This window comes from Danio aesculapii, chromosome 24 (genome assembly GCF_903798145.1).
Source record: "Danio aesculapii chromosome 24, fDanAes4.1, whole genome shotgun sequence".
In the NCBI taxonomy this organism is placed as follows: domain Eukaryota; kingdom Metazoa; phylum Chordata; class Actinopteri; order Cypriniformes; family Danionidae; genus Danio; species Danio aesculapii.
This window is the reverse complement of record NC_079458.1, coordinates 18,163,063-18,174,703: the sequence shown is the minus strand read 5'-3', so window position 1 is coordinate 18,174,703 and position 11,641 is coordinate 18,163,063. Positions and strand designations below refer to the sequence as shown.

Sequence of the window (11,641 nt, the reverse complement as noted above, 5' to 3'; positions counted from 1 at the left end):
GTATGACCTTCTGATTCTAATGCAAGTTATTTTCTAGTATTTTTTGCCATTAAATAATTTTCATGGTACCATATATAATTATGAACTGATTATATATAAGTAGATATTTAGTTTTATATATCACATATTTAGTTTATATATTCATCCTTTTTTTATCAACAAAGACGCATACTTTTTTTTAAGTATCTGAGAAGATATTTACAATGTTACAAATTTAAATACTTCTATTTTTGTGTAAATACTGTTCTTTTTTTTGTTTAAAAATGGGGGCATCATGGTGGCGCAGTGGGTCAAGGTCATCTGGTTAAGGTCACTGGTTCGAGCCCCGGATAGATCAGTTGGTCACTGGTTCGAGCCCCGGATGGATCAGTTGGCATTTCTGTGTGGAGTTTGCATGTTTTCCCAGTGTTTGCGTGGGTTTCCTCCAGGTGCTCTGGTTTCTCCCACAGTCCAAAGACATGTGCTATAGGCGAATTGAATAAACTTAATTGGCCGTAGTCTATGGGTGTGTTCCCAGAGATGGGTTGCGGCTGGAAGGGTATACGCTGTGTAAAAACGTGCTGGACAAATTGGTGGTTCATTCCGCTGTGGCGACCCCAGATTAACAAAGGGACTAAGCCGAAAAGAAATTGAATGAATGTATGGGTGTGAAAGAGTGTGTATGGGTGTTTCCAAGTGTTGGGTTGGAGCTGGAAGGGCATCCGCTGTGTAAAACATATGCTGGATAAGTTGGCAGTTCATTCCGCTGTGCCCCTTTTTAATAAAGGGACCAAGTCGAAAATGAATGAATGAATGAATGAATAAATGTTTAAAAATGTGTCACAGTTTACACAAATATTGATGATGATGATATAATAAATGTTACTTGAGTCAAATTCAGCATATTAGAATAATTTCTATCCTAGGACACTGAAGACTCTAGTGACAATAAAGACTTCACAAGAATATTTGAATACAGAAATAGCTTACATTAAAAATACAATTATTTTTTTGACTGTCAAATTGATGTATCCTTTGTGAGCAAAAAGAGGTTTGATAAATTATATATTTATCATATTTATAATATATTTATCAACAGATGTATCATTATCATATTTATAATATTATATTTATTTTAAATATATATATTCTATCATTCATTTTCCTTCGCCTTAGTGCCTTATTTATAAGGGGTCACCACAGCGTAATGAACCGCCAACTATTCCAGCATATGTTTTACGCAACGGATGCCCTTCCAGCCGCAAACCAGTACTGGGAAACACCCATACACTCTAACACTCATACTTTAAGGCCAATTTAATTTATTCAATTCACCTATAGTGCATGTCTTTGGACTGTGGAGGAAACCAGAGCACCCGGAGGAAACCCATGCGAACACGGTGAGAACATGCAAACTCCACACAGAAACGCCAATTGGCCCAGCCAGGACTCGAACTAGTGACCTTCTTGCTGTGAGGCAACAGTGCAAACCACTGAGCCACTGTGCCGCCCCTTAAAAAATATATGATATTGTTTATTTTGCTAAATTTAAATGTAATGTCAGAGATATCATGACACTTTCAGATTAGCATTAATTTTATCTGAACAACTTGAACTTTAGTTTATTTTAACACTGTATTTTATCCTGTCATTTATGCACAAAAATGACTACAAACATGGTTACTTCATTGAGAAATTAAGCCAGGAACTCTTCTCAAAAGACATTATAATTTGAACGGCATCTACGCTTATGTTAGTCTGTTTTTCATTATTCCCGAGGTTTCCATAATCCTGGACCCGTATCCTGAGCATTTTAATAATGTACATACATGTATAATAAACATACATGTATTACTTATTTTTACAATAACACATGTAGTGACGATATTGAAAAGCTTGCACTCTGAAACTCATTTTCCAAATTTTGTGTTTTCAGGTCACCAAAAGCAATATTTCATTCTTTTTTAAAGATACTGTATAAAAAGTTATTATTCACACAAACAAATAATCCATTCATTAATAAAAACAACGCAAGCACTAATTTGTTTATTGTGTTTAAGGCCACAAATGAACATTTCTTTACTGTTTTACAGTATAATTTTGTTAATAAATTAATTCTTGATTTACTTTTCATTAATACAATAAAAAATGTTTTGTAACTGACAATATTTTGTCATTAATAAATGCATATCCTCTAGGTTACCAGCAGTCAGCTGATAAACAGAAACCGCAGAAAACCTAAAACTCTCCAACTATCCTAAACGAAACAATCACTTTTCAATTCATGACGGTCCACTTTGACAGCAAATTTGGAATTTGTTTGTAAAGTTCTGAAGCGCTGGAGGTGGGGAAGGGTTTACACATCTACAAACACACCTGCACTAAAGAGGAGACTCATAGCGGGGGCTCCGGAGAGGGTCTGTTTGGCATGGGCTGTGGAGGCAGCAGGAGAGCAGGGCTGCCGGAAGGTTTGAAGGCCTCCTGGTTCTGTACTGAAGTGGGAGATGGAATAGGGGTTTCTGGGGATGCTGAAAAAAAAACAGAAAAACTATAAATTGCACTTAAAGAGGACCTATTATACCCATTGTTACAATATTTTAAAGTCTGTGATGTCTCTATAAAATCTGTTTGTGAAGTTTCAGCTCAAGATATCACACAAATAATTTTCAAAACACTATGAAGCTGCCCCTTTTTTGGTTTGGTGACTGTTGATTTAAATTCAAATGAGATTGTACTCTTTTTAAAGGAGGGTGGAGCTACAAATGCCCATGTGTCAGCATAGTGGCATATTCAAAACTATGAAAATGTCAAAAGAATTAGCTCAGAAGAAGGTAGTCTATGGAAAATCAAAGCTCTATGTTTATAATGCCTCTTAGTCGCTGACATTATCTAAAAACTTAATAGCGGACGGCTGCTTCTCACTCAGGGCTGTCTATGCTAATGAGGGAGAGATCATCACTAATGGGTGGGGCTTTCCCCTTCATACTGTTTTTGTTAAGTGTGATTATAAAAAAACAGAATTACTTCATTTTTACCATTAGTAGCTGGCTATATTCACAGACTGCTGCCACACAACTGTGTTTAAAAGCTTGATCTATCACGAGCAATGTATTTTAATATGGGGTTTATTATATTTTCAGTTAAAACCTTTTTAAAAACTACTTGAAATAAAATAAACATTAAGATTTTTATTTATTAAGTACAAAACAATTTATTAAAAACTATATAGGTCAGAGGTGATGCCTTTTTTCATACATTTGAATGCTGTTTTTCAGAGCAAATAATACTACTACATATTTTTGACTGCTACAAATGTTAATTAGTTTTACAGAAGACACCCACTAAAATAATTATTCACAGGCATTGTTATTGACAAAGACACTCTTTGAGGATCACAGTGCAGCTCCAAAATAGTAATTAAACATAATTTTATGCCTTTGCCATTTTATGCCTTCAAGCCACTGTGTTTTATCAATTTGTGAGCTAATGATTTTTAATTGTTTCAAGACGAAAAACATTTTGTATGATCAATTATTCTTTAGTAAAGATCAAAATTTGTTGTTTCTTTTAACAGGAATATAAAAATGGAACATTATTTTACCTGTATTTTGACATTTTATTTCCGCGAAGGTTAACTGAAACATTAAAGATGTTTATAAGATGCAAAGCAATGTGTGCTCATGTTTCATTTGAAGAAAATCACATTATTTTTCATATATCTTACTTTGATTATATACTGCTACTCAGCTAACATGAAAATGGCTGTCATATTTCCTAGTTCCTCCGAAAAGCCCGCCCTTTATAGGCTCTGATTGGTCAGCTAACATAATGTGCTGTAATTCGCATATTGGCTCCACGTCACCAGGAAAAGAGTGACGCCCCTACAAGCATGTGCTTCTGCGCTGTGTAAACACTGTTTGTCAGAGTAGCTGTTAGCTGTATCAGTTTGAGCCTGAATCACACAGAAAATGACACACAGCTGAACCTCACGCCTGCTCTCTAAAATAAAATCTGACAAGTGTCTTTCACATAAATTTGGGTTATAAGCTTGTGTAAGTAATATGAAACGTTCACATATTTTTTTGCGAGTTGGTTATTTGAGATGTAGAATGCAGAGAAAGCGGCCGCATATAGAGACACTGCAGTGTCACTGAAGATTGTGGCTGTTTACATCGGTTTGACAGATAAATATGAATTTGTAGTTAAATTGTTAACGGTGCCAAACAGTATTTCCCGTTGTTTACATCCTTGCTTACGTCCTTGCTACAACATACTGTTAACGCTAGAAACTGTGCATGTAACAGATCAATTTTAACAAATAAAAATACCTACAGGTTGTGGCTTACAATCCACAGCTTCGTCTGTTATGGTTGGAGGAGTTTTTAGCCGAATCCACTGAACTGAGAGACATTCTGGAAGTTCTCCTTTGTCAAATGCTAGCTATATATTTTTATAATTCTCTGGAACATAATTAATATTAAATTGTAAGCACTTCTGTCTTTGTGTAGTGTCATTTGGAAGCCCAATTACAGAAACAGAACAAGCTCTGTGAAAAAAGTAGCATTTGGCCGGCATGTTAGCTTTCTCTGCTATAACATTACAGCGCCTCTGGCCACGCCCCTTTGCTGCGCGTGGTGTTTGCGCGTGGTGAATACACGTAACCTGAAGCCCTTGTGATCTCACTAGCCCCGATGTATTTTTTTGTAGTCCCCAAACATAGTTCGATGTAAGCTTTGTTAAGCTAACTCTGTAAAAGCCAATGTCTCCCTTTGCATTGAACTTTGAGCGTCTTACGTCTTACAACAGAGATGTTGTTTATGTTCACACAGCTACATTACACATCAACTAAAGTTTAAAATATTATATCATAGTGGATCAGCCATTTAAAGCAGATAATCTATTTGTTAATTCCTAACCATCTTGTAAATTCAATGTGATTTGGACAACATCTGTGAAAATTTAATAAAAATTAACATAATATTTTTTTTTAATTAACATAACAACTAAAACATTTTTATGAAACGAAAATAATAAATAAATGTCAAATGTTAAAATAAATGCTATGTTATTTATTTCTCGTCAATGCAGATGTGTGATACTTAAACACATATAATTATGACTATAATTATCCTGATTATATTATGATAGACTATGATTAAAATAGAGCATGTCTTACCCATCTGTGGATGTGCAGGTCCTGGTATGGAGCTAATGACTATAGTTTGTCCTGTTATAGGAATCTGAGGGTGACCATTGTGATGTAAGTGAGGTTGCTCCGTGGTTAGACCTGCAATCAATTAATCCATCAATCAACCAAATCTATGATTGCATGAACACTGTAAAATGTTCAGAACTGTGTTCCTAAACATGATTTACTAAATGTAAACCTAGCCTAGCACTGTACATGCAGGTAAGTCTATAAAAATTATTTATATAATTTCATGCGTTGCACATAGATGTTAACATGTAAAACTTGTGGTGTGATTTTGTCTGTAATGGATGAAATAATTTAATGTCAAGAGAGTCCATTTAAAAAGGTAGTGCACTCAAAACTCAAATTTATATCATAGGTTACTCTCCTCTCACAAATTTGTTTGAGTTTCTTTTTTCTGTGCAAAGTAGGAAACTAGTAACCATTGACTTCCATACAATCCGTTTTCCCTACTTTGTAACATAACATGTTTCTTTTTTTTACAAGATATATTTTTGTCATTTTTACCTTTATTTGATAGGACAGTAGGATGACAGTAAGTTAAGTGGAAGAGAGAGGAACCAGGGGTGTGTTTTGGAAAACGGGTCGCAAGTTCTGTCGTTACAAACATAGTTCGTTGATTTGGCATTTTCCAAATACGTCGTTCCAACGAACATTCGCAAACGACACCTCTAGAGCTGTAGTTAGAAGCATAGTTCCTCGATGTGTTCTATTCCCAGTTATCCCCATATGCTCTATTCATTTAAAAGATTCTAACATTTAAAGTTGGAATGATTTAAAAAAAAAGCATTAAAGTCATCTCTCTTAGGTGTAATTTGCTTTCAAAGTATTTTTACAGTACAGTTTTAGCTATTTTGAACACAGCCGTGGCTCATGATGAAAGCTATACTGTAGGTGAACTATTATTTAAAAGCAGAATTTAGGCTATGTTACGTCTCCAAAGCGTGTGAAAACATATATATATATATATATATATATATATATATATATATATATATATATATATATATATATATATATATATATATTTATATATATAAAATGGCTTTAATTTATAGTAGGTTATTTACTGAGAAATGTATAAGGAAAGGAATGTATATGTGAAGGAAATATATTTTGGTCTTATGTGTGTCGCTTACATATGTTGCAATTAATATGGAAAACGAGTGCAAGTTTTTACCAAAACTAATATTGTTTTTTTTAAAATGCGAGTACATGTAAAACAATAATTTGCACAAAAAATTATGGGATTTTGGGAAACACTCGTCACTACATCATTCTTTTCCCCAACGATGCATCGTACTATGATAGTTCAGCCGCGAGCTATGTCGTTGTTTGGGAAACAAGTCCACAAGTTGGAACTTGAACTCGGGACACCTGGAGCACTGTTGAATAACATGTTCCTAACATTCATAAAAATATTTTCTTCTTATGTGTTCAACAGAAAAAACGAAACTCATAAAGGGTTGAAACCACTTGAAGGCGAGTAAATAGCGAGTACATTATCAGATTTGGGTGAACTATCCCTTTAAAGAAAAGTCTACTTACTGTAATGATTGAAATAAATCTGTTGTTTACACCATGTCAAAATTCAAAAGCAATTTTAAAGTAAACATATTTACAAAGAAATGGGAGATGACATTAAAATTAAATAAATTAAATGACTTATTGAGTAATTAAGCTATTATTCAATGTTTTTAAAAAACGTAATTTAATTTACTAATACTGCAAATACTGCACATGCAGGGGTGTAGCAACCGGGGCGGACGAAGGGGATACTTTTAGAGACAGACCATTTAGAAACAGGTGATTAAAAATGTAAACCTTTGGATTTCATAGAGCTGTCCCCCCCACTTTTAAAATGTCCACTACACCCCTGTGCACATGCATCATTTTGCTCACATAAAGTTTCATACAATATGCCTTATTATAATGCATACGGTACGTTGCAGAAAAACCACCTGCTTTTACCTAATTTAAAAACCGATCATGAAGCATTTTTCCGCTCCGCCTCATACTCACCCCCGAGAAGCATCTCCTGCAGCAGGTTATCAATCTTAGCCAGACCAAAGAGCTTGATAAACTGTAGCTGCTCAATCATCTGCCAGGTGATGCTTTGCAGAGTCGGAAGCAGCAGCAGAAGCTCCCCGAATCGCCCGCGTGAATCATACTGCCGGTCATTAATGTAGTCTTCCAGGCTCATCTGAACCTGATAGCGCATCGCCTTGATCTTAGATGGGTCTCTTAAGCTTTTGGCGTCTAGAAGTTCAAATAACAGAGTTAGTATCATGTGTGATGCATATTGGCTGTTTTATGATTTGTGTATAAAGTACCAGGGTCGAAGAATACAATGGCCTTTAGAGCGGCGTATTCATTGTCGTCGATTTGGATGTCCTGGAAAGGTAAAACTAGTTCATCCAAGACTCTGTTAGATACGCGGCCTATCTCCGGCTCAGGGCAGTTTCGGTGGATGACACAGCCATTACCTTCATGGAAAATTATTAATGACAGATGAGAACTTGAAGTCTGTCTATTTATAGTATAATTACTTTTTCTATTAGAAGTTACCTAAAAGCAAGAGGTCTTTGTATGACATTGACCTCTTAGCCACACCAAGCAGAAGATGCTCGCCAGCATGAGCTCGTAATAAACTAACCTGGAAGAAAAATGAGGCCTGGTTCATCTTTTTTTCTGTTAACTAAAATATGAAACACTTAAATACAATGTAAATCTGATATGTGGTAACAAAATATTAAAGAATAAATATAAACTACAGTTGGCAAGATGAGATTGGTAGGGGTTTAAAGGTGCTGTATGTATGTTTTTGACTCTTCTAAAGCATAAAAATACCATAATAGGTTGGCAGATATTTAAGAAAGATGCCAAGTAAACATACTTGTTTATCTGAAAAACAATGCTGAAGTCAGATAATATGCTTCTTCGTGCCGGAATCCTGTATTTGTTTTGGTAATTGTAACCTGCCAAATGCCAGTTTAGCCATTTATATTTCAGTACCCCGGCTAGCCTTGGTGGAAAACTGCATATTTCATTCATTCAGTCAGAAAGACTCTGAAAGCATGCACCCGTGACCAAAGTGCGACCTCTGGTGGACAGTAGCAGACTCCGAAAAGAGACGCAGATTCAGTTCCACATGAGGTTATTCATTAGCAAATAATAAAAATATTATGAGCGTAAACAGGTTACATTGTAAGGTTAACCATATGTCCTAACAACACGCTTCATGACGAGATACGCAGTGAGCAATTTGGCTGTTTGCACCAGAAATTATCATTTTAAATACAGCCATTCAGAAGCACAGAATATGCACTCACTCACTCACGAAATGGTAATGTTTATAATCTAATTAATCCATATTAAACCTCTTTAACATTAATAAATGTAGATGCTGAATCACCATATGTTTTGAGTCACAGTTCTAAAGTTCAATTTCAAACAGTTTTTTTTTTTTCAAGATGTGAGGTGAACTATCTGCTGCTGCTTTCAGTATATGGCAATAAATGTGATGTAAAATGGCATTCAAATTCATATTGTTAGCATTTAACACTGAATGAAGCACATGTTGTGTACCTGAGGTGATCATTGTCATAGTTTTCTGCTGTTCACCTGTGAGAAATAGAAGCCGTTTCTCATGTATCAATTCGACGTGTTGGTTAGGACAAAAACTCCTTATAATATGGAAAATATTCCTTCTATCATGTGTCGTTACTTTTATTTAGAACACGATTTAAATCACTCACTCCTGTCCTCAATCTAGCAACCTGCGCTTGCGTTTGTTTTGATCCAGGAGTGCAATACCTAGTTCAACCACTGGGTGTTAATACTTACATACTGCACCTTTAAATACATTACATTTTCTTATGCTCGCCAAAACAATAATACTGTAATATTTTACGATCACAGAAACTGTTTTAGAGTTATTGTTTCTTATTGGATCCTTGCTAAAATAAAAGTAATAATTCTATATAAAATATTTGAATGATTAATGTTTTATTTTACTTGTTATGTACAGTGCTTAACATATATGAGTAGACCCCTCACAAACCTTTCACTTACAATAATAATTTCTAAAGGAAGCATTACAATATTAGATTTGTGCATATACATTAGATTAGTCACTACTAAAGCCAAATCTGGAGCTAATCTGACAAAATAACTTACGATAACGGTCCAAAATAAGTACACTCAAATTTATATGTTAGAGAAAAATATAAAGTAAAAAAATGTATAAAAAACAAAAGTCGAGAGAAACAAAAAAATGTGTAACATTTTATTTAAATTTTGTGGTTTGCAATGGTTTTCACAATATTTTGCATGAATTTAAATGTATTATCTTTCTATTTCTAAAGATGTTCAGTGTCTATAATATTATTTTAATAAATATAACTGTTTAATAAATCTGTTTTGTTTAAATCCACTAAAATATATTGCCTATATTCATTAAGAAATGGATAAAAATATTAGTTTTCAAAATGTGGTGTGCCTATTTATGTTGGGCACTGTATATATATATATATATATATATATATATATATATATATATATATATATATATATATATATATATATATATATATATATATATATATATATATATATATATATATATATATATATACTGTATTAACTGTATTATAATTTGCATAATATTATATAAATATACAATATATTTAAATATATTAATATGAATAATTTGAATGAAATATGATTTTTAGAAATACATATTGTAGTTCTGGTTTTAACACAAAGGGGGCTAGTTAGACTCACTAGTTGCCCAAAGGGGGCTAGTTGGACTCACTAGTTGACCACAGGTGCAAATAAATTGTATCATACATGCAAAATAAGGAATTATTGTTAGACCCAAAGAATTCATGCATAAAACACACTGCTAATAATATGTAGACATACAATATTGAAGTACATTAACATACTTTACACAGTAAATGACCTAAAAGCTAATAAACATATACTAAACGCTATTTTTTTGTCATTTAAGTCCATATTGAACCATCAGAAGGTTCTGCGCTTTTGATAACAATAAGCACAAGAGAAAAAAATTGAAAGCAACACAGACAGCATGTTAAATGGAGGCTAAACTGAGTCAGCCATGTGAATAGCAAATATTGAGCTTCAGTGAACGGCCCTGCAATTTAACCCAAGGGCCTCCCCAATTAGCACAGCCAGTGTTGCTTTCCAACGGCCATTACCTGGTCATCAAGTGGCAATTCGCCGAAGGCTGGGATGTATTTAGCCCACTCTACCAGAACAAGCAGCTGTTGCTTCATAGACTCACAGACGTCACTGATAGTGGCAGATTTTTTCTCTGAAACATCAGCAGGGCCCATTGGACTGGCGGCCGTGATCTGCTGAGAGACAGATGAAAGAAGAGCTGAATTTACCGTGTCCTCCAAAAAAATGCTTTTACACAGACTATTGCCTCTCTCGGAGGAAAATTGCCATAGGTATTCAAGCAGATAATTAGAAATGTTGATGACACCGACTGATGCTCAAAGAAAGCAAATTTATCTCTCATTGTCATTATTAACCAGCAGAACTTAATCAGAGCCGCTGTAATGAAACTCTTCCTTCTTTAAACAGAACTGTTACTGGTTAATTTTTTTGTTGATTTATCTCCAGGAGAAAGCATTAAACCCATACACATTTGCTTAAACAACCAATCTACTGTATTTCTTATCCCAGACTCATTGGAAAATCCATGCCTTACATTTTTGTGAGACATAAAATGTGTTGGTTGGGGCTATGTTTTGTTGCAAGTTTCAAATGACAAACCCACTAGAGGGCACTGTCTACATTTTAGCGAAATATAAAATACATTCCTTGAGGTACATTTCATTCCACTTTCTGATGACATATCTACTAGAGGCCGCTGTCTACAATTTTATGAAATGTAAAATATGTTGCTGTGAATATGTTTTGTAAGGTTCAGATACACGTCCTTCTTGTACACGTCCACGAGAAGGTTGGGCTTGTCGTACAGATCACCTACTGAAAATGAGTAATTAATATTAGATCCAAAAAAATCATGCATTAAAACACAAAATAACTTACATTAACATACAGTATACAGTAAATGACCTAAAAGCTAATGTACATGGACTGAATGGACTAGTTTTTACTCAAACTTTGCATAGAAACCTTTCTAAAAGTGAGCGTACGCCAAAACACATTCTCAAAACACTCGGCTGAGTCAGTTGGTTTTTCTGTGCGGAGTTTCCATGTTTTCCCCGTGTTCGCGTGGGTCCAAAAACATGCGGTACAGGTGAATTGGGAAGGCTAAATTGTCTGTAGTGTATGAGTGTGTATGGATGTTTCCCAGTGATGGGTTGCAGCTAGAAGGGCATCCGCTGCGTAAAACATGTGCTGGATAAGTTAGTGGTTCATTCCACTGTGGCTATCAGACGTTGGACTTTG

The 11,641-nt window shown here is 34.6% G+C and overlaps 1 protein-coding gene across 4 annotated transcripts in view; it reads right to left on the bottom strand.

Annotated features, from left to right (window-relative positions):
* Window positions 1-1,995: 1,995 nt before the first annotated feature.
* The window catches only part of hnf4g (hepatocyte nuclear factor 4, gamma), a 29,119-nt gene continuing 19,473 nt past the window's right edge, over window positions 1,996-11,641 (bottom strand). For 3 of the 4 annotated variants that reach the window (XM_056451191.1, XM_056451193.1, XM_056451190.1), the window contains 6 exons: window positions 10,417-10,575; window positions 7,760-7,847; window positions 7,525-7,677; window positions 7,214-7,450; window positions 5,156-5,266; window positions 1,996-2,507 (listed from right to left, as the gene is read on the bottom strand). In XM_056451191.1, the coding sequence (XP_056307166.1) occupies window positions 2,374-2,507; window positions 5,156-5,266; window positions 7,214-7,450; window positions 7,525-7,677; window positions 7,760-7,847; window positions 10,417-10,575 (882 nt within the window). In that variant the 3' untranslated portion in view covers window positions 1,996-2,373. The remainder of the gene's footprint in view (window positions 2,508-5,155; window positions 5,267-7,213; window positions 7,451-7,524; window positions 7,678-7,759; window positions 7,848-10,416; window positions 10,576-11,641) is intronic. The other variant, XM_056451192.1, reaches the window with a different exon arrangement.